The sequence below is a fragment of the Triturus cristatus genome, chromosome 4_1 (genome assembly GCF_964204655.1).
Source record: "Triturus cristatus chromosome 4_1, aTriCri1.1, whole genome shotgun sequence".
Lineage (NCBI taxonomy): Eukaryota > Metazoa > Chordata > Amphibia > Caudata > Salamandridae > Triturus > Triturus cristatus.
In genome coordinates, this window is record NC_140585.1 from 977,701,248 (window position 1) to 977,727,783 (window position 26,536).

The window sequence follows — 26,536 nt, forward strand, 5'->3', positions numbered from 1 at the left end:
GGCTCAGGAGATGTTTGTGAAGGGCACACTAAAGGAAACTGAGGAGGACTGTCAGCAAGAGGAACTGAAACGCAACATATTTCATTTAGTATACCTTTTGAGCTTTCACTTATATTCAAAAATTTCTAAATACAGTGCATAGTTGGTTAAATTAACTTTTTAAACAATAGGTTTTCAATCATTTCTGCTATTTTTGCATGTTTTTCCTGACAATTTGGTCTTCCACTACTAACCCTTTTTGATTATCAATTTACCAGTTTTTTGTCTTATTTTAGAGAAATAGATGCTATCAGAAATCCTCTGAGTGAAGCAGAGTTTGAAGAAATTATGAATAGAAATCGCGCCATCTCAAGCAGTGCTATTTCCAGAGCTGTATCGGATGCCAGTGCGGGTTAGTAGACTGTTTTCATAATTTCTTTAACTGAGAGAGGTCACCTACTTATAGGTGTTTGGTATTACATATGAACAGGATAATTTCCTACTAAGCATGAATTCCATGAATTTGTATTGCTTAATTTGCACTGTCTTGTAACTTTTGTTTTCTCCAGACACAGTAACTAAAGATGCAGTTTGTTATTGATAATTTAATCTGCTTCACATTGGACATTATGCTCAAGGCAAAAAAATACGCAGATGTCTTTGTGGTAGTGTGGGCGAGCAGTAAGGCTTTATCAGAGGGTAGTGTTAAGCATTTGTTTTACACACAAGTAAAGTAGTAGTTATTTGCAGTTTTTCAAGTTCGCGTACAAAACCAACTCCACAACAATTTTCAAGGAAAAAGTCAATGTATTCCAGTAGATGAAATGAAGTTTTCGGTTAACAGGTAAGTGCAAGTTTGTGGGAGTTAGTATTCTTGGGTTAGAACTAGGGTTCCCCCAGGGTCAAAGATGCACTCTTAAAACAACCCCAGCGGCACTAGGGTGCAGGGGCCCAATGTTATCAAATGGGGGCCTCCGGTTGGTGGCTGCTCATGAGCAGGCCACAAGGTTTGTGGGAGCAAAGCTTCTGGTGTTAAGCTCAGGGCAAAGGGGGATCTGAGTTAGCACCCAAAGTACACCTGCTGCGGCGCAGGGGCGGTTCGGTGCAGGGTGCTGGTTTGATGTCGGGTGCCCTGTTGATTTCAATAGGGATTCTCTGGTTACAACGAAGACTGCAGGCTCGGGGACGAAGATCTTCTGGAGATGACCACTGGTTGGAGTGGTAAAATGGGATGCTGGGACACCGTTGGTTGGGCCACCCAAGGACGTGGGACGTCGGGTGCAGGGGTGTCTTGAGGCGTCCAGTTTTTCTTACTAACTCAGGTCGCGGTCTGGGATCCTCCAGAAAGAGTCTGTAGTCTTCGCTTGGAGATTCGAGGGAGGTCAGAGATCACCAGATCTTAGGTCAGGATTCCTGGAGAGACCTCCTCGTGGTGTTGTGCCATTCAAACTCGGGCTGTAGGCATCGGGTGCAGAGTGGTGCAGACTCGTGGATTTGGCCAGTGTCTGTGGGTGAGCAAATCCGGTGCTCACGGGAGACAGTTCTTGAGGCTGCTGGCTGCAGGATACACCGGGATTTTGCTGGAGCAGATTCGAGGTGGGGACAGGCCAGTAGGGCTGGGGCCAAGTCAGTGGGCTTCCTCCTCTTCTTAGTTTCAGCACGGTTTCTTTGGTCTTTCTCTTCCTCTTCTTGTCGGTTCTTATCTGAGGCGACAAGGGTCAGGCCTCCCCAATGCTAGATTTAGGGGCCTTGTAGGTAGGTTAAGGTTGGGACCAATTATTCCACCCTCCAGTGGAAGGGGGGCATATGCCTCAATCTAGTTGGATGAATCCTCCCCCCCCCCCCCCCCCCCCCAATCTGCAAGATGGCGTGGACTGAAAGTTGTGTTTCACCTCACCACCTGAGGGGTGGGTTTGGCAAATGTGGGCACACCTCCCTTCCTCACTTTGTTTTACTGCCGATTCTCCCGCCCAAAGGTGGGGTCGGAACTGGTGGGGGCCAGTTGCTGAAAGAAGCAAAGGCCTGGGGAAGCTCACAAAGGCGGCAAGGCTTTAAAGCTTACCTTTCATGTACCCTGCCCATCCTGGGGAAGGAGGCTTGGCACCTCGTCCCAGGATGTGCGTTGTTTCAGACCCCAAGAGCAGCAGGCTCTCGACCCAGAGATCGAGTAACATGTCTGGTGGTGGCAGCTGGCGGGCAGCCACTCGGCCAGGACACTAGTGGTAGGTTGTTTTTCAGGGAGCATCTCTAAGATGCCATCTGAGTGCATTTTCCATTAAATCCAACACTGGCATCAGTGTGGGTTTAATGTGCTGAGAAGTTTGATACCCCCTTCAAGTTCTGTCCCAAGTGCCACCACAAGTACGCTCAACGCGACCCACACGACCTCTACAACCTCTGCCTGCCCGAAGATCACCTGGGCAAGGACTGTGAGGCCTGCACAGCGTTCCTGCTGAAGACGCTAAGGACACGACTAAATCAAAGACAGGCCCACGAAGCCACAATGTCGCAGGCAACGAAGAAAACCTCCCTGAGAGGCCTGGGTTTCTCTAGCGACGAGGAAGAACATGGAGCACCAACAGAGTCAAAGCACATGGGATCGGACGTCGAGGTCCTACAGGGGAAATCCCGGAAAAAAAAAAACACACACCAAGAAGGTAGCGACGGATCCGAAAAAGAAGACTGAGAAGGTAAGACACCATAAAGATCAGTCGTAACCGAAGGGCCACGAACCTAAGGCGCACAAGGTATCTCCGACGCCGAGCAAGAATGCGACCGAGGGTCAGCCGCGATTTAAAAAAAAATAAAAAAAACACGGAACCCAACCGAAGGTTACCGAGGAGGGAAAATCGCCAAAACAAAGGGTTGATACTGAACCTGCAAAAAAGGCACATCGAAGACTAACGACATCGGGAAGAAAAGAAAATCTCTGGCCTCCTACGCCGAGAGGGCACTCAAGGTCGAAAAGAAAAGGAGGAAACTCCAGGAGGAAATGGCAGCGCTCCTACAAAAGAAGAGTTTGATGCCTCATTGAAGGATTTTCGAATCCCAAAGACACAGGCTTTTGAACCAGAGAACGTTGACACCGAAGAGGCAGAAGACGCCGAAGGAGAGGAGGAAGGTATCTTCGACTCCCCTCCAACACCAGAACCTTGAGGCGAACAACCCGAGGAATATGTAGACATACCTGAAAAGGAGGAAAACTCAGAAAATTTCGAGGCTGAGTGGAATGACCTCAACAGAGCCCAGAAGAAGAGATTTGCAGTTACCCCCTCAAAAGCTTCACCTCCAGATGACATTGCTTTCTATAATGACATTGTAAAAAAGGCAGCAAATCAATTTGGTGTACCCTAAGAAGAAGAACAAGTATTTGCAATGCAATCGGTCTACCTTTTGGGACCTTATATGTATTTAGCAGTGCAGCACATTAGCCTGGGTGCTGAAACATCTACTGTCCTTTAACATGGAGGGAAAGTGAGCAACTCACTGCGTGACACACCAGGTATGGGAACACATGAAGAGAAATATTACCTTTCAGCAGGAAATGGCATAGTCCAAAGCTCTGTTTTTAATATAAAATCAAGGCCTTCTGTGGTCATATCACTGAAAATAAGATTTGAAAAAAATATTATCTACAGATACTCGTGGAAGACAATTTCTATGGACTGGAATCTAGAGAATGCTAAAGTGATTCTGGTATTTTACAGACCTCTGCTGGTCGTTTTCTATCAAGAAAGTTAAATAGAGGCAGTTGAACAGAAAAAAAGTCCCTAAGCAGAAGCAGACCAGTGCTAGGGCTGATCTCCAGAGCCCACAAAGTACATAAACATATAAGTATATACAAGAGGTCTCGAATACTCGACCTAAAAACAGAAAGCCAGTGACTCCCAGTGAAGCTTGGCAGTGGCGGAAGTGGACTGACTCTTTTGACCCATACCGTATGCTATAGTGGGCGGTAGAAAAATGTGATTAACGCAGCAGACAAATGCAGGAAGCAGGCTGACTGAAAGCCCTATACACAATGATATCCTATGTATAATTTTAGTTAAATCAAAAGGTCCCTAATAACGCAGACTTTACAAACGAGATTACAAATCCTGCTTATATGGTGGAATTGACGATTATGACGTCACTGTAGGGAAATAGTGGCCATGTTTTCCACTGCAAGGACGTTTTCTGTGCAGGTGTTTTATGACGTTATAAGAGATGGTTATTACGTCACACTTTAGCTTTCAAGGTGTCATTCAACAGCGCCAGTAGTCAGCCTTCACACACACACAAAAGGCATCGTCCTCTATGTAGTTGTGATAAAGTATCATGTCATAGTTTCTCGATACGTTTTATCCTTATTTTGCTCTAAGGTGCTGATTGTGATGCCGTTATTTTCGTACAGAAGGAAAGGTCGAGGTCTAACCTAGGAGGGAGGACGTGATTGTGCTACTGCAGTTAGTGAAGCGCTTGGATGTAAATATGCGGCTAAGTGTTCAATAGGACGATTTTAGTGTCTGCAAAGAATGAAGGACAAGATTTGAACAGTAATTAGAGAGTGATGGGAAATTGACAAAAATCGAGAGCTTAAGGTTTATGATGTCACCACAGAAATTGTGAATTCAATATAAGTTGGAATTATTGTGCCAAATGATTATGGAAGCCTTGCATTTTAATAATTAAAGCTGTTTCGAGAAATCGGTACCGAACGATAATAGAACTAAAAACCGAGAAAGCTTAGAGACTAATTTGCATCTAACCAAGTAAATATGACAGGGAGCCTCCCTCTTTCAGGCATCACTGATGAAGTAGTCAACTGTGTACTTGCCGGTCTGTTCCCACCATAATATAACTAGCATGCAACCAACATAGTATAGCATCATTCTAAAGACTTTAGTGAGCTATATATCAGTGAAATTGCTTTGATACCATTGAAAATCGTTGTTTTTTTGTAGTGGGCCTCCTTTCTGCTCTCTACTGAGCACGATGTGCCCGGTCCAGATGTCTCGAGTCCTTGCAGAGTGTTACCTACACCTGGATGCCCATCAATGACGGGTCTACCCTGTCTATGGTAGTCAATCAACCTACCCTGGTCAGCTCCACTTTCACCTCGTCTCGCACCAGGTCGGGCCCGAGCCAGCGTTCCCGGCACTGCAGGTTGTTGCTGGCGATGCTGGCCGGGATCTCTGTGGCGTCCAGGGCGTGCTCCAGCCACCTCTTCTGGGCCAGCAACAGGTCCGTTTCGGATGTCAGGTCCCCGATCTCGCGGCACAGCTCGGAGCACCAGAAGTGCAGGTCCTGCAGCTGCTCGCCCAGGGCCTTCGTCACCCCAGCCTGGCTGCGCTGGGACCTTGCCTCGGTCTCTGCCGCCATCCGCTTGGAGTCATACCGCCCGCGCTCTGAGTTTTCCTGGTCCGAGAAGGCCTGGGTAAAGCTTGTCAGGATGCAGAACTCCTCAGGATCCGGGCGATGTTATATAGGTCCACCTCCTGATCTCCCCGGACTCGAACCAAGGGTTACAGAGGTGATCAGGCGAGGGAAAGGATAGGGGGAAGGGTCAGCAGGGACAAGATTCTGAAAAGACAAAACCTAACATATAGCAGATATAAACAGTCTACTCTCTTTAGGTTTCACTAGCAAAGGTGGTTACCAATATTACTGTGGGAGTGGACCTCGCATCCTGAGATTCCACTCTCAGACTTACACAACACCAGACCCCCACGGTCGCTCCTTCGAGCCTCCACCTGAACCAAACACAAGGACCTTTAGTGCTTGTCCCCTTGGTTATAAGAGCTTGGGTCTTACATCAGACCTTAGCTACGAGTGATCTTAGCCCCCTCCCTATGTTTATTGATGAGAAAAGACAACAAAAGGAGGCTTCCACGGTGAAGACACCGCCGCCTGGGATCCCTACGATGTAGCGCTCCTTCACCCGGTGAATATCAACACGCTAGGATTTTGTTCAAGTCATCCCCTAGCTTAGTGCCTCTTAGACCAGCCCCAATGTCTCGCTCCTCTAAGCCTTATGACGCTCTTCCAGCTCGGTTTGTTAGCTACACCGAGCTAATTATTCCCTAAGTCGCGCTCTCTCAGCGCTGCCTGAAATGTTAGCTCCCCGAGCTCAGACCTCAATGTCGCGCTCTCTCCGCGCTGCCAAACTAAAGGTAAGCTCCTCCGAGCTGGGAATACAATCGCGCTCCTTCAAGCGCTGTCTTAAAGGGCTCGTCTGTCAGTGTCGGAAGGGAAGGCGGGTAAGGATTTCAGCGAGGGTCGTGCACGCGAAGGAAGTTGAGCTCAGCCGAGCTCCGCTGCTATCTCTCACCTGCTTCCTCCCTTTAAACCGCGGCTACTCCAAATACGCTCCCTGCCTGGTCGCCAAGCTCCGATGGACGGGGAAAACTGGAGACCTCCGGTACGCCTTCCTCCGTTACTCCAATCCTGCTCCGATCGTCATTACCGCCTGGACGCCTTGCTCCGAAAGACAGCGAATGGATCCTCGGTTTCAAAATAACGCAAGCCTTCTGCCGTGCGCGACATCCTTTTATAGACGCCCATTTCCTGGTTCCAGGGCGGCTGGGACTTGTAGTTCTTTAGACGCTAGGTAGGCGCCTTAGATCTCGAATCCTCACAAAGCCAGCCTGGCACCGCACTGCCCACTCGCTTGGACGGTACTTAGCGGTGCGAAAGTCTGCGGTGGCCATGCCGGAGGAGGGTAGGGCGAGTTTGCAGGGTCTGGGCGGGTGGGATGGAGCATGTGGGGACACTGGGGGATCGGAGGGTGAGAGATGAGCACCGGCCGTGGAGGCACGGGGCACGGAGCGCTACCACGGGGCACACCACACGAACATGGCTACGGGAGAAGACCGACTCTCGGGACTCTAGACGTGGCAGCGAGAAACGAGCGTGCCCACAGCTCCACGCCGGGAGAAAGCGTCTCTGCGGCATCAAAGAGACGGCTGTCAAAGGAACCAGAGTGCGCCTCGGGGCGCGTTGCTAGGCAGCAGCCAGTGGCTGAGCCACGGGGGAATATCGAATAAGGAAGCGGATTGGTGAAACTCAGTAGAACAATGTACGCAGTCAAAGTAATTTGTAAAATATCGGTATCATCAAATACAAAAAAACAGGCGTCAACCAGCAGCCTGGTCTGTAGAGTCCTCTGCCAGAGCTAAAATAAAAAATCGGAAAGTGAAAGTGGGCCATGCGTGTGTTGTGCCTCATGACTGGACTGCCTGAAACGCGGAGAGCAAAACAGACGCTGTGCACATTCCCTGTCCGGGCAGGCACGACAAAAAGGAGACGGGGAGGGAACAAACATGCCTCCCTTCCAATTAAAAGCATGGATCTTTCACGCGCGTCAATCGGAAGCATGGGTGGAGCTTCCACCCCGCTTACTAAGCCAAATCCATGACAATAGATCTCGCAAGCGGGCAGCGCATGCGCTGCGTCGCTAGGCGAGACCTAAAAAGGGGACACATGCTTTTTGCTAGAAACCCTGAAACCAGCTTCATAAGGAACACAATACCTTTCGGTGCTGCCCAGTATTCTGATTCAAGGCAAAGAAGCCTTCAATGAGCCAGCCTCCAGCAAAGGGGTAACCCCCAGAGTGGAAAAGTATAAAAGTATAAACCCTCCACAAAGGACCCTAAATATATTCAGGGAAGTACAATACCTGACTCAATTATTGTCACCACTGCCAGGAGGAGAGCAAATGCAGTCTCCAACACCGGGCTTCCACCAGAAAAGGAAAATAACATGATGGATATGGTGGGGAGAAGGATAGAAAAGGAGGCAGAAGCACAGTGGTGTATTTCTAACTCAAATGTCCTATTGGATATATATGGCCACCAACAGTAGAAGGACATGTGAGAAAGTGGCTCTGTATATACTGTTCCCTAATAGGTACAGGGTGTACAGAGTCCACAGTCCCCCAGAGGCTGATAGAGGTCAAAGTTAGGTATGACCTTACTCTCAAAAGTGGTAGCTTGGTCGAGCAGTAAGGCAGTACCAGAGGACAGTGTAAAGCATTTATTGTACACACTCAGTCAGCAAATGGTTTCACACACTCAATAACTAAACTCTAGGCCAATGGTTTGTATATATAAAATATATGCTTGTTTTAGTTTTAGAACCACAAAGGGAGTAAAAATATACTTTCTCAGAATGAGAGGTTGAATATAAATACTTTTGTCTTAAACAATAAATTTGTGTAAACAGTCACAGTTGGTTGCAATAAACAATCCTATTTCCTAAACATAACAATGCATTGAGCTCAATGGTAAATTCAGGTTATTTGTAATAAATTACTTTTTCAGATTACTTTTGGAATTCCAGGTCTGGCTCCTAGAACCAGCCTGGGGTCAGTATTCAGAATCAAGTGATGAAAGTCGACTTAATAACTGTATTGATTTTTAAATAATATTTAGCTATTTCAAAAGTTAGCACTTAGAAAATATTTCAAAGAAAACATTCAATGGATCTCTATGGCAAGAAATTCACATTGCCGGTAGAGTACTTTATCGTTACTTTAGTAGTCCAGGACTGGGTGCCTAGACCCAGGACCGGGGTCCTTATCAAAAGCAGGTAAGTAATTTTGTTTGCAGAAATGGTACGATTTTAAAAGAATATTTCAAATTTGCAAAAATAGACACTTAGAAGAAATTTCACAGAAAAGCAGACAATGGTTTCCTATGGGAGAAAAATTAGTTAGAGGTAAGTATAGTTGTGAACACTTTTCAGGGTCAGGGCTGGGCACCAAGATCCAGCACTGGGAGCTCACCTAGGAGCAGGTGAGTAAATTCGTTTTTGTCACTTGGCTGATTTTTGGTGAATTTTTGCAGTTTTGAAAAGTTCACACTAAAAAGATTTTTGAAGAAAAAGCCAGTCAATGTTACCCTATGAGGAAAATGAAGTTAGCGGTTTAAGGGTAAGTACTCGACTGGCAGAGTTGAAATTCCGGGCATGGACTCAGGGGTCCCCCAGTGTCAGGTAGGTACAGTTGGTTCACCCTCAGCGGTTTCAGGACGGCCGGGTGCAGAGAGAGTTAGGCCCAATGTTATCCTATGAGGGATAGGGGGGGCCTTGGTTGGTGGCTGCTGTCTGGCAAGCCACGCGGCTGTGGGAGCTGGGCTCCTGGTCACTCACTCAGGGCAAGTGGGGAAGTAGGTTAGTGTAGAGAGGGCACTGCCAGGGCCACTCGGGCGGCTGGGTGCAGGGTGCTTTTGAGCCTTCGGGCGCTCAATGGAAATCAATGGGAATGTTCCGGTTTGGAAAAAGGCTGCAGGCTCGGGGATGAGGATGTTTCAGGTGCCACCACCACTTCGAGAGGTAAGTTGGGTAGTTGTAGGTTAGGTGGGTACCCCGGGATTGGGCACAGGGGGCCGCAGGGCGCCGGGGTACATTTTGACATCGGGAATCTTACCCTCTGGTTGATCGCGGTTGGGGTGGCACTTGGTTCTGAGGCTGCAGGCTTCTTCCGGGATGTCGAGGGGGGTCCTTGGGTGCCGGACTCGGGGTCACAGTCGCCGTGGGGTCGTCCTCAGGGTCTTTGTCCACTCCGGCACTGGCCAGGCCTGGCTGGTGCAGAGTGTGTTGGGTCCGCGGTCCCGGGCTGCTGCCAGGGGTTAAAAATAGGTTTCTTGAGTAGAGCCTCTACTCATGGGAGTCCCAGGGGCTTAGAGCCAAAAGGTAGCCAGGTCCTCCGGGGTTGGTGAGGTTGCTGGCCACGAGAGATGCCGCGCTGGTGCAGGTTCGAGAGTCGACAGGCCGGTAGGGCTGGGGCCTAAGCAGTTGGTGTCTTCTTCTCTTTTTAGCAGCTGCAGGGCAGGTCTTTGTTCTTCTTGCTCTTGTAATTTTCTATCTGGAATCTGCCGAAGGAAGGTTCAGGGTGCCCCTAAATACTAGATTTAGGGGCGTTACAGGTAGGTGAAGGCCAGGGACCAATGGGTCCTTGTCCTGGGGTGGGTACACCCCCTATCCTGCCTCTCTCCTGTGGGAGGGGGGCAGTAGCCTAATCCTGATAGGGTAGGGCCTCCCATCTTCAAGATGGCGAGAGCCCGGAGATGTGCTTCACCTCGCCTCCCCCACCTGAGGGGTGGGGTGGGCAGGCTGGCACATCCCCTGTCCTTGTATGGGGTTTCCGGCCAAGCTTCCCGCCAGAGTGGGGGGTTGCAGTGGCCTGGGGAAACTCCAAATGGCGGCATGCCTTTGAAGCTTCCCTTTGCTCATCCTGGGGGAGGAGATTTCTCACTTCACCCAGGATGTGCATTGTTGCAGGCCCGGGAGAGCAGGGGCTCTCCCACCCAGGGGTCCAGCAACGTGTCTGCTGTGTGGCAGCCTGGGCAGCCTCAGAGCAGACGTGGATTGTAAGTTAGTTGTAAGGGGGCATCTCTAAGATGCCCTCTGGGGTGCTTAGTACATTAAATCCTACACTGGCATCAGTGTGGGTTCAATGTGCTGAGAAGTTTGATACCAAACTTCCCAGGCTTCAGTGGTGCCAATATGGTGCTGTGGAGCTCGTGTTTGACAAGCTCTCAGCACCATGTACTCTTAAATGACAGCACTGCACTTACAGTGCCCAGGAATGGACCCGGGTACTGTAGGGGCACAGGGCTCCTGCTCCTGTGCCCACACCATAGGCGTACTGCACCCAGCTAGAGGGGTGGCTGACATATGCCTTGGCAGTGTAGGTGATGGGCATGGTACACAGTGATGTGTGCCATGTCGACTCTTTGTTTTGTCCTGCACCCAGACACTCAGCCTGCAAGGGCAGTGTGTGTGTAAGGATACAGGGCCTCTGAGGGTGGCACAATGAGTGCTGCAGCCCTTAGAGGCCTTCCCTGGCCACAAGGCCCTGGGTACCTAGGGTACCATTTACTAGGGGCTGACATGTGGCTAGGGTTTGCCAATTGGGAGTTTGTGTGGTTTAAGGAAGGAACATAGGCCCTGGGCACCTGATTGGCAGGAACCCAGGGTACACTCAATCGAAGTTCATTCAGCAATTTAGCAAAAAGTGGGGGCATACCATGCAAGAAAGATGGCACTTTCTCACAGGACATTGAGGAGTTGTTGAACAAACTAACCGAGGAGGCAAAAAGAGGGCAAAATCTATTGTCCAGGAGGGAAAAACGTGGCAATCACCTGTCTAAAGTCAGCTTTAGATGCAGCAGACACTGCTAGTAGGCAGATGTGCACAGGAACCAACCTGAAAAGACATGCCTGGCCTAGAATCTCCGGCTTTAAACAGGAAGTTCAAACCTCAATCGTCAACTGACCATTCAATTTAGAAGCTCTGTTTGGCTAAGAGGTTAATGAATCTCTCCAACAAATTAAGAAGTACAACGAAACAGCAAGGGCAATGGGGGCCCTGCAGCAAAGAGGTTTATTTAAAAGAGGGGGATTCAATAATAGGAAGCCCACAGGTGGGGGCTCCTTTGGTCAAGGACAACAGATGGCACAATAAACTCAAGAGAAGAACCCAGTCCAACCAATGGGTCAGCAGTCAAGCTACTAAGGTTGGCAACAACAACAGAAGCAGCCCTTTTGAGGAAGAGGCAATCCTTTAGAGGAAGAGGAAATGGCTTGAACTGACTCAATCACAAAAAAGGACCTCCACAAGACACCAGTGGAAGAAAGGATATCTTTTTTTTCCACCAACAATGAGAAAAGATCACAACAGACAATTGATAAAATATGGGTATTGCATACAGCTAACAAAAATACCACCTGCAAACCCACCAAGAGAAGGAAAATGAATGAGATCAGAACAATCACAGCTAAACGCAGAGATGAAGGAACTATGCCTAAAACAGTCAATAGAAAAAGTTCCGTAACAAGAATGGTTCACAGGAAATTACTCCCCATATTTCCTAAAGCCCAAACAGGATCAAACTCTGAGACCAATCATGGACTTAAGATTAATCAACAAGTTTATACTAACTGAACTGAACGCTTCAAAATGTTTACCCTCCAGGAAATAATCCCACAATTTCAAAAGGGGGATTACTTGGCAAAAATAGACCTCAAAGACGCCTACTTACATATCCCCATGAACAAAAAACACAGGAAGTACCTAAGATTCCTGCATAACGGAACACACTACCAATTCAAAGTACTTCCGTTCGGAATCCACTCCACTCCGGAATAAAATCAGCTCCACGGGTGTTAATAAAATGTCTAGCCGTAGTGGCTGCACACCTAAGAAGAGAAAAAATCCACATCTACCCCTATCTAGACGACTGGCTCATAAGGGAACATTCAAAACAAACATGTCACCATTATGTTAAAAAAAAAAAAAATCGAGATGCTACAGACACTGGGTTTTTCAATAAACCACAAAACATCTTAAACGCCACCAGAAAGAGAAAAATCCTTAGTGGGAGCAAGAATAGATACAGCGAAAGCAAAGGCATACCCCACAAAGAACAGGATACAATAAATCCATCAATAAACAACCCTCTACCAGTCTGACAGTGAGAAAGGTCATGAAACTAATGTGTATGATGGCATCATGCATACCACTTTTGCAGCGTGAATCTTTCTGGATTCACTATGCTGTGCATTATTCCGCCATCTAGTGGTTGGGTCCGGAATTGTAGTATTTCTTGTTTTTCTTTTTTTTTTTTCTTTTTCGTGGCCCAGGTGGGCGTAGACATACCACCATTCGGTGTCTACGCGCTTCCTCCGGAAGCTCCCACCTTTGGTCGCCATCTTCAGATTCTTTTTTCCACCGTTGGGTCTGGATCAACAGGAAGGATCTCCAAGAACTTTGGAGAGAAGAATTGACGAAAGATCAGAATAAATCACCGGAGAAGACTCCGGAGACCGAGTAAGAAGAAACTTGACTACAGTTCAGAAATTCGAAGAATTCGACGTTTTTCGAAGGAGACTGCGCATATAGGGGGCTCCCTGGGCGCGGTGATGGACAAGACTCCGTTCAAATTCTGCACAAACTGCCACCACAAGTACACGCGCAGAAGGACCAGCATCCGGTCTGCAATCTCTGCCTGCCGCTCGACCATCGAAGCGAGGACTGCAACGCCTGTGCAGCGTTCACCCCGAAGACCCTCAGAGTAAGGGAGAGACAGAGAAGAGCAAACTACCACATGCAGGGGGAGGGGATGCCCCCATTGCTACGAGATTTGGGACTCTCCAGCGGAGAGGAAGACAACGTAGCAGAAGGACCAGAAGACGTGGTCGTCTAGGTCGAAAATAAAACATCGAAGGAGGTAAGAGTCGTCGAACACTAAACCCTCCACTGATACTCGCAAAGGCGAGCCAAAGTCCTCGAAAGGTGCAGGGCCGTCAAAGCACTTGACGTCGACCACGGCATCCAGGGACAAACAGTCCGTCGGATCCTCCAGACGGCGAAATCCCAAGACAAGGGAAAGGCGCCGAAGAGCAGCCACGAAAAAGAGGCCTCGACGTCGAAAGGCGAAGGGCCGAGACAGGTTTCGACTTAGGCGTCAACAACCGCGAAGAGGAAGGTCGAGGCCTTCGAAGCTGAACACTCGGCAGAGATGGAGAAGAAAGAGGCTCGAGGCCGAAATGGCTAACATCTTGCAACGCAAGAAAGACTGCGACGAAAAGCTAAATTCCTACAGCATACCGTCGAAGACTACACCCGACACAGGAAAAGCGCCGAACACACCTGAACCTGGAGAGGAACAGGAAGAGGACCTGTACTAAGGGACAGGCGAAGGGGAATAAGATGAGACTTACCAAGAGTCGACTTCTTCGGAGGCTCAAGACTTGCCGTGGGAAGATCTCGACGCCGAATCACCGGAAGAGGGCGTAGACTCATATCCGTCGAGGCCTTCTCCGCCGGACGACATAGGGATCCACAATCAAGTCATCAAAAGGGCGGCTGAGACGTATGGGTTGCAGTTAGAGGAAGAGAAACCCCAGTCTTGCTTCCTCTTGGAGACCTTGCTGCCTTCAGACTAGAAGCCAGTTCCTGCCCATGCTCCCAAGTGTGCTGGACCAGGGGAAGGAGGCATTCAAAGAGCCTGCCATGTGTAGAGCTGTGACTCCACGAGCAGAGAAGAAATATAAACATTATTCGAAGGACCCCATGTACATCAGAGGGTCAGTACCAGCCGACTCCATCATTACGTCCACAGCTCGGAAAAGAGCAAATATACCCACAAACTCTGGCCCTCCACCAGACAAAGAAAGCAAGAGGATGGACATGATAGGTTGGAAGATGAAAAGGAGTGCAGCCATACAATGGCGCATCGCCAACTCCAATGCGCTCATCAACAGACACGCATACCAGCACTGGGAAGAAGTGGGAGAACTGCTGAAGCATGTACCAGAACAATACCAGAGAAGAGCAAGCCACCTGGTGGAAGAGGGGAAGAACATGGCTAATACATGTTTAAAGTCCGCCCTGGACGCAGCAGAGACATCGAGCAGGCAGATGATGCTGGGGATCACAGAAAGGAGACATGCCTGGTTAAGAATTTCAGGTTTCAAGAATGAGGTCCAAAACAACATCCTCAACACACCCTTCAACGGGGAACAACTGTTTGGAGCACCTGTTGATGAAAAGTTGAACCAGCTGAAAAAAGATAACGAAACAGCGAGGTCTATGGGGGCGCTGCAGTTCCGAGGTTTGAAAAGGGGAACACCTTCCAGGAGACCCACAGGCAGAGGAAATCATCAGCCTGGGGCAACACACCAAACCACCCAGCAAAGTTATCAAGGAGGTAACCAGGTACAGCAGCAGTAAAACTGGCAGTACCAGCCCCAAGGACAATCCTTTCGAGGGCGCGGCCGAGGAAGGGGGAACGGCCAGAGGGGAAGTCAGCCTCCCACAGGAAAGTGACTCACCAGCAGAAACAACGCACTCCGGGATGAGGCCTCAGGAAGTGCAAAAAGAGACAAAAACCAGCAAAAACTCAAAAGATTCAAAGACTCCTCCAACACACATCACCGGTAGGAGGTAGATCAAGACAGTTCCTCCAGGAGTGGAGGGAAATAACTTCAGACAAATGGATATTAAAACTCATACAATATGGGTACTGTATAGAACTGGAAAGGCCACCGCAAAACAGAAGGCCAAAGGTCAGAGTGCGCACAAGAAAGGAGCTGACACACTTGAGGGAGGAAGCAAAAGAATTTCTAAAGAAAAGAGCCATAGAAATTGTGCCACAAAAACAAAGAAACAAAGGGGTATACTCAACCTACTTCCTCATACCAAAGGTAGACGGAACATTGCGCCCAATTTTAGACCTCCGATTCCTAAACAGGTTCATAAAAATTCAAAAGTTCAAGATGACCTCCCTCCAAGAGGTCATACCTCAACTACAAAGAGGAGACTACATGGTGACTATAGACTTAAAGGACGCCTACTTGCACATCCCCATCAACAGCAAACACCTCCTCAGGTTTGCAATAGGCACAAATCACTACCAGTTCACAGTGCTGGCTTTCAGACTAAAATCAGCACCAACAGTCTTCACAAAATGTCTGGCGGCAGTAGCAGCACACTTAAGGAGGAAGGGGATACATGTATACCCATACCTCGACGACTGGCTAGTAAAAGCAGTCTCATACCACAAGTGCAGGAAGCACATAGAGATAGTGATAGACGCTGGCACAACTGGGTTTTTCAATCCATTGGGAGAAGACGTCAATAGAACCAGAACAGCTGAAGAGTTTCTTAGGGGCAGAAATCAACACCATACAATGCACGGTGATTCCATGTGCAAAGAGGACTCTGGCTATATGCAAGGAGACGTGTCTTTACCGCAAGGGGCAAGCTCCGACAGTGAGGACTGTGAGCAAACTGATAGGGATGATGGCATCATGCATACATTTGGTACCAAATTTTTGCCTACACATGAGGCCATTCCAAGAATGGATCCAACAGCAATGGTCACAAGCGACAGGGAGTTGGGAGGATCTAGTGGTTGTCACACAAGCAGTACAGCAAGAAATAGCGTGGTGGAACCAGAAGAACATAGCACAGGGGAGATCATTTACACAACCAACTCCAACTCTAACCATTACAACAGACGCCTCCCAGAATGGGTGGGGAGCGCACACAAACAACCTCAAAGTAAGGGGGGTTGTGGGGATATCAGGATGCAATAAAGCACATCAACTACCTAGAACTCAAGACAGTGTTCCTAGCCTTAAAGGCCTTTCAGAAACTGCTGTACGGGAACAGAGTACTAATACAAACAGACAATACAACTACCATGTTCTACATCAACAAGCAAGGAGGGACACATTCAGTGACACTCTCATGGCTAGCGCAGGAAATATGGAGATGGGCAATCCCCAGAAGGATAGACCTATTGGTAATACATCTACCAGGGAAGGACAATGTAGAGGCATACTGGCTCAGCAGACAGACGTCAGCATCCCACAAATGGGAGATCAACCAGCAGGAAATCCAGAAGGTATCCCACAAATAGACCTCTTTGCAACACACCAAAATGCAAAATCTTCGCATCCAGGGTACCGTCCAAACAGTCCCTGGGGAATGTGCTATGGATAAGCTGGTCAGGAACATTTGCATACGCTTTTCCACCAATACCACTACTACACAGAGTGCTGAACAAGTGCAGGTTCAGCAGCATGACGCTCATCCTGATAGCACCCCAATGGGCCAGGTAAACATGGTTTTGCAGCGTGAATCTTTCTGGATTCACTATGCTGTGCATTATTCCGCGATCTTGTGGTTGGGTCCGGATTCGTAGTCTTTTCTCTTTTTTTTTTTTTTTTTTTTTTTTTTTTGTAGCCCAGGTGGGCGGCGACGACCACCATTTGGTGCACCTTCCGTGACGTCGTCGTGCTTCCTGCGGAAGTTACACCTTTGGGGCGCCATCTTCAGATTCTTTTTTCCGCCGTTGGGTCTGGATCGTCATCGAGAAGCTCCAGAGTTACAACCGAAGAAAGAAGAAAGAAAAGCGAGTTTCGTCGACAAATACATCGGAGTTTTCACAGGAAAGGAGGTTATTTCATCAGGAGCGCGAAGAAAGGAGGTTCAGCGCCCTTTTTTCTTCGACCTTGGAGGATGCGCACTCAGAGGCCCTGAGCGCAATGGACAAGACGCCATTCAAGTTCTGCCCAAACTGCCACCACAAGTTCGCGCAGAAGGACCAGCATCCGGTCTGCAACCTCTGCCACAAGCAGGCAGCTCAGCCATTACAAGGAGCAGTTCATGCTTACTCAACAAGGAAGAAAGGAGCAACAATTGCGTTTCTAGCAAACACAACTATCCAAGACATTTGCCAAGCGGCAGCATGGTCTTCAGTGCATACATTCACTAAGCACTACAGTGTGGATATCTAAATGAACATAGAAGCGCAAGTGGGACAGAAGGTCTTACAACACATTTTCAGTAACCAGTGCTCATCTTCCCCCAACCTCCACTATGAGTAGAAACCGCTACAAAGTCAATGCACAGCATAGTGAATCCAGAAAGATTCACGCTGCAAAACGTATAGTTTCTTACCTGTCGGTGTAATTTTGCAGCTTGAAGACTTTCTGGATTCACTAGCGAACCCACCCTCCTCCGCCAGAAAGATGAGACAGGAGGATAAAGGGGGTAGAAGGTGAAAAGACTTTACAAGGATTAAATAAGAAAACAAAGAGAGAAAAGAATCCGAAGATTGCGACCAAAGGTGGGAGCTTCCGGAGGAAGCGCGTCGGCGTCACGAAGGACACCAAATGGTGGTATGTCGACGCCCACCTGGGCCACGAAAAAAAAAGAGAAGAAATAATACAATTCCGGACTCAACCACTAGATGGCGGAATAATGCACAGCATAGTGAATCCAGAAAGTCTTTAAGCTGCAAAACTACACCGACCGGAAAGAAACTATACGTTATCCCTCATGCTAGTCTACACATGCGCCCATTTCAAGAATGGCTTACCAACAGCTGGTCTCAAGCCACAGGAAGTTGGGAGGATCTAGTGGTTGTTACACAAAGGGTGCAAGCAGAGATAAAATGGTGGGCATCCAACAACATAGCACAGGGGAGACCTTTCAGGGACCCAACGCCATCTGTGACGGTCACCATGGATGCATCCCTCAACTGTTGTGGAGCACATTGCAACCAGCTGGAAGTTCATGGTCAATGGAACGAACCGGATTTCACAAAGCATCAACTTTTTGGAAATAAACTGTCTTTCTAGCACTCAAGGCATTCCAGAAACACATTCAAGGGAAAAACATTAATTCAAACAGACAATACAGATTCAATGTTCTATCTGAACAAACAGGGTGGGACAAGGTCCTTTCCCTTGAGAAACTTGCACAGGAAATCTGGCAATGGGATGAAATACAAAAAATCAGTCTACAAACAGTACATCTACCAGGAGTAGACAACATTAGAGCGGACCAACTCCGCAGACAGAACAACTGCTCCCACGAATGGGAGTTGAAACAGATAACAGTAAAGTATCTGTTCAACATCTGGAGAACACCAGTGATCGACCTGTTTGCAACAATGCAAAACAAGAAGTCCAGTCATTTGCCTTGAGGTTTCCACACCACCAATCAAAGGGAAATGCACTTTCACTCAATTGGTCACAGACATTTGCTTACGCCTTTCCACCAATACCCCTGATGCAAAGTGTTACAAAAAGCAAAAAACCCAGAAACATATGATTCTCATTGCCCCTCAATGGCCAAGGCAAAATAGTACTCAACCCTCCTAGTACTATCCAGGGGAGAAATGATCAAGATAAAAACAGAAAATGACCTATTAACAATGCAACAGAGCCGGATCTTTCACCCAGAGCCAGATCTTTCACCGAGAGCCAGCGACGCTACACCTAGCAGTTTGGTGCCTGAATACATAGAATTTGGGCGCCTCAGTCTGCCTCTGCGAACCATGGAAATTTTAAGACGCAAGGAAAGAGTCAACAAGAAAATGCTATATAGCAAAATGGAAGCGACATACCACATGGTGCACCACTAACAAGAAATAGTTAAATCAACACAGAAGAAACCGTTATTACATACCTTACACACCTCTTGGACAGCAACATCAACTTCTCAAGCATTAAAGTGCACCTTGTTCCAATAGTGGCATACACAAAAGGAAAATCATGCAAAATCTTCTTTACAAGACCAGTAATCAAAAGATTTTTAGAAGGAGCAAAAAGAATTTCCCCAACAAGAGCAGCTCCAGTACCCACAAAGATTACAAAAGAGAATAAGAACAGAAAAAAGAATACGAAGATAGCCACCACGTCGTTGACCTCCAGGATACCGTCTGAAGTCACTCATGGGACATACCTGGCACCAAATGGAACAAGGAAAAAAAAGACCGTTCCAGACCCAACCACTAGATGGCGAAATGATGCACAGCCTGTGAATCCAGAAAATTCTTCAGGCTGCAAAACTACTCCTACTGGTAAGTAACCATTTTGTTGGTAGGGGACGCTAGGTGGCACGCTAGCGAATGGACGCCTTCTTGTAAGGCTCCCGCTGTCCGGTGCCATTACTCCGGTCATTTTTCCTTTTAGCGGGCACACCTGGGTGCCGTCGGTGCCCTCAAAGGTTCAGGAAGCTGCCGAGAGTGTGCGGACGGGAGCAGAAGCTCCTAGCGGCTGGGACATCGCCGCGCGAGACATCGAAAGTTGCGGCGGCTGCGAATTCGGAAACTGCTGTGCGAAGACCTCGGATCAGGCTGCTAGGCGAGGCCGCGGCTGGCAACGAGGTAGAGGGCCACGAACGGCGGAGACGAGTTGGCAGGACCCCTGACCCCGTGGAGATCCGGAGGGCTTGCTGGAGCACACCGGACGTCCAGAGAGCCGGGTGAGAGCGACCGGAGGTGACTCCTCCCCCCCCCCCCCCCCCATCCCCCGAAGTGAACGCAGAGACAGAGTACCCGAATCTGGCCTTGCGCTGCTGGTGTTGGGGGAAGGCCCTCTGAGGCCGGAATATCTTTGGAAGCGGGGATAGCGGGGGCATCGATCCCCTCCCCCCCTGGTCGCTGGGAGGGCATTAACACGCAGCGCATTGGACGCAGCAGAGACACTCTTGAATGGACACTGGGCCTGGCGGAGGGAAGGCAGCGTGGTGATAGGTATCACTGATGTGGGCATGCTGCCCCCCGGACCTGAGGAATACGGCTGGCTCCCCCTGATCGTGTGGTTGTGAAGCTTGAACACACGTGGCCTGCGACGCGCAAGTGACACTGGTGCAGCGGCGGGGGCGACTCACTCGGGGCCAGATCACAGGGCAGCGGGGACTGAGCTGGTGGTGTGGAAAACCTCTGCCTCCGTACCAACGATGGGCAAAACGGATGCCAGACAGCCCAAACTCACGTTTGCGGCGGGTAAAAAAGCGATAGCGCCTGAAGAGAAGTCGCGTCCCCCGGACGAGACGGCGGAAACATCGGGGAGTGCGGCGGATGCGGCGCTGAATTTGCAAGCAGTACTTTCCGAGGTGCGCCAAGGTTTCGCGACCATCGCGGATAAGGTAGACCGACTCTCGTCGCGTATGGATGCGGTAGTGCATAAGGTGGATGCGCACGAGAATCGCTTGAAGGAGGCGGAACAACGCATATCGGACTCGGAGGATGTGGTTACCCAACACTCGACGCAGCTCTCCAGAATGGATAACCTCCTACGTGTCATCGCGGCTAAAAATGAGGATTTGGAAGCGAGGAGTAGGCGAAACAACGTACGCATAGTAGGTATCCCGGAAACGACCAACGTGGGTAAAATGGAGGAGTATGTTGAGAAGATGTTGGTGGCGGCGATGGGATCAGAGATATTCTCTACACACTTCATAGTGGAGCGGGCGCATCGGGCCCTGGGACCCAGACCGAAGCCGGGGGCCACGCCTCGGCCGATTATAGCCCGGATGCTGAATTACCGGGACCGGGACGCGGCCTTAAGGGCGGCGCGAAGTGCGAGGTCATTGTCATATGAGGGCAACTCCTTCACGCTGTACCCGGACTTCACCCCACTTGTCCAAGAGGAACGGAGGAAATTCCTTGCAGTCAAGAATAAACTGCGCAACCAGCAAATAGACTATGCTTTGCTTTACCCTGCACGGCTGCGGGTCACGCACCAAGGGAGACAGAAATTCTTTACCAACCCGCAGCAGGTGGAGGATTTTCTCAAGCAGATCAAACGGACTCTGAGGCTGGACGCAGGAGCGGATGAGGACCTGGCCCCTAGTCAGGAGCGGCTGGCCGAGGGGGAACCGTGAGTGGCCAGTACTGTGTATACATATTGACTCATCGGTAAGAGTGGGGCGCTGCTCCAGAGCTGTTATAATAACTTAATGTTGATGGATTTTGAAAGGATCTCCGGGTGGGCATGGTTGAGGGGGAGGACAGGGGGATAGTGTACTAAAAGTTGTTCCCGGGGTCCCTAGGATAGGGGGGTCCCTCATAGTATGCGATGCAGGACTGTATTTCTGTGACAGGTAAAGGGACATTATTGGGGGTCGACGGTATTCCACTGGTTGTCTCTGATTATAGCGCCGGACGCCCCCTCCTGGCTGCCGGGCTGGGCTACATGTGATGTTGCTCGTGCGGGCTGTCATGCGAGGGGTCATAGTGGTGCTGCCTAGATACGTTACCCGATGGGAAGTACCCTAGCACATGTTTTTGAGGTTGAGGGTTGTTTTAGCCCTAGTTATTGGGGGATGTATGGGAGGGATGGGGAGGGAATGCTGCTGGCAGGTTGGGGGTTGCTACAGTGGGAGGGGGGGGGGGTACCAGGGTAGGAATGTATGTTTGTATGATTGGCAATGGCGAACTGAGAGTAATGCAACTAAATGGTATGGTGTCGGTCGGTTATGGAGGGGGAAAAAGCTGGGAATGTACAGCGCGGACGCTGCGGGGGTCCCTGTGGCCTCATTGGCGGGATGTAGCTGGGGTACTGAGTGGTATGGCGTGTCCCCCAGGCGGGCGATGAGGGTGGGATGGGGTGGCGGGCTGGATCATGCATGGCTGAACGGGGATGACAGAACAAAGTCATAACTCTAGACTAACGGTTATGTCCTGGAATGTCCGTGGGCTGAATGATGCGAGAAAATGTCGTAAAGTGGTGGCCTATTTGGACCAGCATCAAGTGCAGGTCGCCCTGTTGCAGGAAACGCATCTTGGCCCCAGGTCTACCTACACCTTTGCGAATAGATGGGCGGCAGTGTGATGTTTCTCCTCATATTCTGCATATGCCAGGGGTACGGTGATTCTGATAAAAAAAACGGTGCCGTTTGTACGCTTGGGTGAACGAGTGGATGATGAGGGGAGATTTGTATTGTTATGGGGCAGACTGGGAACTGATACGATTACAATTGTCAATTGTTATGGGCCTAATGTGGACTCGCCTGCGTTTTACACTAAATTGTGGGGCGAGATACTGAATATTGGATCCATGCATGTCATATGGGGTGGGGATTTTAACGTCGCATTGTCGCCTGGGCTGGACAGATCGGATGGTAGCCCCCAATATAACAGACACGCGAGAGATGCGGTGGCGGGTATAATGGTGGATGGTGACCTAATAGATAGTTGGAGGTTTGCGCATGCTGGAGTCCGTGAGGGAACGCACTTCACGGTGTACGCTAACACTTGGGCTAGACTCGACTACTGCTTATTGTCCCGTGGACTGGCGGTTGATTTGGGCAGGGTGTCGCATTTGCCGCGGTCCTACTCGGACCATTGTCCGGTGCTGGTGCAGGTGGCTATCCCGGGATACGGTAGAGCGACGCCGCGGTAGCGTATGCAACCCACGGCACTATTGGATCCACTGTTTCAGACGGAATTGGGGGAGGAGATTGCGGAATTTTTTCCACGAAATAAGGGGTCAGTGGCCAGTGTTGAGACTATCTGGGAAGCGTTTAAGGTCACGATTCGTGGGTTTTACATCTCCAAGAGCTTTGGAGTTTTGAAGTCGATACGTAGCACGCTTGCCAAGCTGGAGGCCGAACTTAAGGAATTGGAATCTGCCATGGCCCGAGGGCCGATGGGCCCACCCCACAAGGAGTTTAGGGACAAGCTGTCGCAATATGAGAAAGAGGCGGAAAGAGAAGCCAATTTCAGGGGGAAGCACTGGCGGGCCCGCCGATATTGTGAGGGGGAGAGACCGGGGCGAGCGTTGGCGGGCATTACTAGGCCTACGAGGGGCGTCTCACACATATTAGAGATACGCGCACAGAGCGGAGCTCTCTACCAAGACACAAGGGGGATATCACGGCAATTCACTGAGCATTACCAGCAGTTATACACAGCATGTGACGCTGGGGAGGTTCACTTTGGGGACTTCTTAGACGATATAGCTTTATGCTGGTTGAGTGATGAACACAGGGAGTTTCTGGGGGCTCCGTTTGAGCTTGACGAGATACGGGAAGCGATCATGTCGTTGAGTAATGGCAAGGCGCCCGGGTTGGATGGCTTGCCGGCGGAATTTTATAAATGCTATATTGACATAATGGCTCCTGTGCTTCGAGAGGTCTATGAAGACTCTCTGGAGGCGGGTGTGCTGCCGGGCACGATGAGAGAGGTGGTGATCACCTCCCTGCTGAAACCTGATAAGGCGGCGGAGGATTGTGACTCCTATAGACCACTGTCCCTAATAAATTGTGATGCCAAGATACTGGCGAAGGTGCTGGCCACACGACTCTCATTGTTAATGACTAAAATTGCCCTCCCTGATCAGGCGGGGTTTGTCCCGGGTAGGTCCACCGCTAGTAACTTGCGAACGCTCTTCTCCTTGATTCAAACGATTGCGCCGGAACTGCCTGTCGCGGCAATATTCCTGGACGCAACTAAGGCGTTCGACTCCGTGGAGTGGAATTATCTATTCGCTATTCTGTACCGGATGGGTTTCCCAAAATCTTTGTCGCTTGGATAAAATTGCTTTATACTGACCCCACGGCAAGAGTGTTGATCAATGGGTAACTATCGACCCCAATTCCATTAACTAGGGGGACCAGACAAGGGTGCCCGCTGTCCCCACTACTGTTTGCTATAGCAATTGAACCGCTGGCGTGTCGTATCCGACAACTCCACAAGCACAGTGCCTTCAAATGCTGTCAAAGGCAGATTGATGTGTCCTTGTATGCGGATGACATAACGCTGTATGTGGTGGATCCGCAGAATAACCTGAATTCGCTGCTCCGCGAATTTGTAGTATTTGGGAGAATATCTGGGATCCACATTAACTGGAGGAAGTCGCAATTTTTCCCCCTGACGGCAGCGGTCGGCCGATATGCCTTGGATTACCCGTTGGAGTGGTGTGACTCGGATCTCCGATATTTGGGGGTTCGAGTCTCGACGAACCGAGAAGAGACCCTACGCCTGAATTATGGCACAGCCGTAAGCAAACTGGCGGAGGATGTGTCGCGGTGGATCTCGTTGCCGTTGACCATGGCGGGTAGGGCTTCATTGATTAAAATGGTGGTGCTGCCTCGCTTTTTGTACTTCTTCCAGAACATTCCGTATTACCCAGGTGCGTTCTTTTTCCGGACGCTGCGCTCTGAGTTGCTGCGATTGTTCTGGGCTGGTAAACAGCCCCGCCTGGCCTGGTCGACTATCATCCTACCATACAGTAAAGGGGGATTTGACGTTCCTGATTTTCAGGTATATTATCTGAGCGCGCAAGCCCACTTTGCATATCATTGGTTACCCCTACGCCCTGTATGCCGCAGCTGGCGGTCAAGGACTGGGTGGCTCGTCCTCTGCCGTTACAGGGCCTCATTCATGGTCCCGTGACTGCGATCGAGACACCGCTCACCTCCGTGACGTGCACGATTGATGCTTGGCAGCGCATATTGCGCAGACTGAAATCCGGCCTACTGTATGCCCCGCGGTTGCCGTTGGTGTATCATCCGGGCCTCTCTCTGCTGCAAGAAGGGGGGTTCCGCGTGTTGTGTGCTAAGATAAAGATCCGATATTGGGGAGACCTCTTCGAGAGTGGGCAGTTTAAGACGAGGGAACAATTCTTCGCGAGACACCAGCCTAATCCACTAGAGGTCTTTTATTATCTCCGGTTGCGGCAGGGGATGGGACTGGTGCTGCCGCATTATCCGCAGGAGCCCGATTTGGTGAAGCCGTTGCAGGTTCTGCTCGCTACCATGGATGGTCGGCACTTAGTCTCTCAGTTATATGGCAGTATTCGAGAGGGCACCGGGACTGCGGGATGTAAGGCACTTCGCGGTTGGACAGTTGAGTTGGGTAGGGACATTACTGAGGCGCAATGGGCATATTGCTGTGAGCTCACCTCCCGGATTTCCTCCAGCTGCAGATTGCGCATTATCCATTATAAGTTCCTGCAGCGCTGGTATTACACTCCTGTTAGGAAATATCGATTTCGTCTGTCAGATTCTGATCAATGTGAGAGGTGCCGTTCGGAGGGGGCTGACTTTCTGCATCTGGCTTGGTCGTGTGCGGGGGTGGCTGACTACTGGCTGCAGGTCCACACGGCGCTTACGGCCATGGTGGGGGCTGTGGTTGAGCTTGACCCGCTAGTGATGCTGCTGGGCTATACGATGTCGGTGCCTAAGCAGCACCGTAAATTTGTCACCATTGTATTGCTGCTGGCGAAACGGCGTGTTGCATGTAGGTGGGGTAGGGGTCGCGCACCAAAGTTTAAGGAATGGTTGGCGGATGTTTTGTACTGTCAGGACCAGAACGTGATATATGCTGAAACGCAGCCATTGAAGAGCAGGGCAAAAGACATATGGGATCCGTTTCGAGCGTATCTAGCGGCGCTGACTAGCTCCACTGACGGGGACAATTAAGGCTGGAATGGACGTGGTGGAGAAGAGATGAGGGTTGCTGTGGGTGACGGGATGCTCTGCTTGCTGGCCCAGAGTGACTGGTACTGAGGTGATCCGGGGTGGATTGTGTGGACGTGATGCGCCCCAAGATGGGGATATATTGGCAGTGCAGGCTCCCAGGGGGCCTGGGGAGACATTCCATTGCTCTGTGACCTGCGGCTGCCCGGAATTACATAACATTGACGTACAGAGGGGTATCTGCAAACACGCCGCCGGGCCCCCGGGTTGACGGCAGATTGGCTGTGTAACTGATGGTTGAACTCTCCATGCAATATCTATTGTAGCCGGCCGATGCGGTTGTAGGCGCATAACTGTATGGTTGCTGAAAGTTGAAATAAAGGTTTTTGAAACTTAAAAAAAAAAAAAAAGTAACCATTTTGTTTTCTCAACTGCAAAAGTAATCTAAATGTTACTACCAAACCGCAGTACATTGTTTGTTGAACAGTAACATTGTATGAGAAGTATCACTTAACTGCTACTAAGTATATCTTGGTTCTAGAAATAAAATAACTTTTTATGCTAACAATTGGTCTGGATTCAGTCGGAGTGTGTGGCATTTCTTGCCTGAGTGTGTACAACAAATGCTTAACACTACCCTCTTGATAAGCCTGACTGCTTGACCACACTACCACAAAAGAGTTTGGTATAATCTACGTTATCCTCTGCTATATCTATGGGGATCCACTGGACTCTGTGCACACTATACCTTACTTTAGTATAGTATATACAGAGCCCGCACCCTTCGCATGAGACCAGTACAATAATGTATGCAAAATTAATGGCCACAAGCAATAGGGAGTTGGGAAG

General features: G+C 49.6%; 1 protein-coding gene across 4 annotated transcripts in view; it reads left to right on the top strand.

The window, feature by feature from the left end:
- The window catches only part of CPSF6 (cleavage and polyadenylation specific factor 6), a 389,871-nt gene that overhangs the window by 240,191 nt on the left and 123,144 nt on the right, over nt 1–26,536 (top strand). For all 4 annotated transcript variants that reach the window (XM_085653879.1, XM_085653881.1, XM_085653878.1 and 1 more), the window contains one exon: nt 276–391. In XM_085653879.1, the coding sequence (XP_085510005.1) occupies nt 276–391 (116 nt within the window). The remainder of the gene's footprint in view (nt 1–275; nt 392–26,536) is intronic.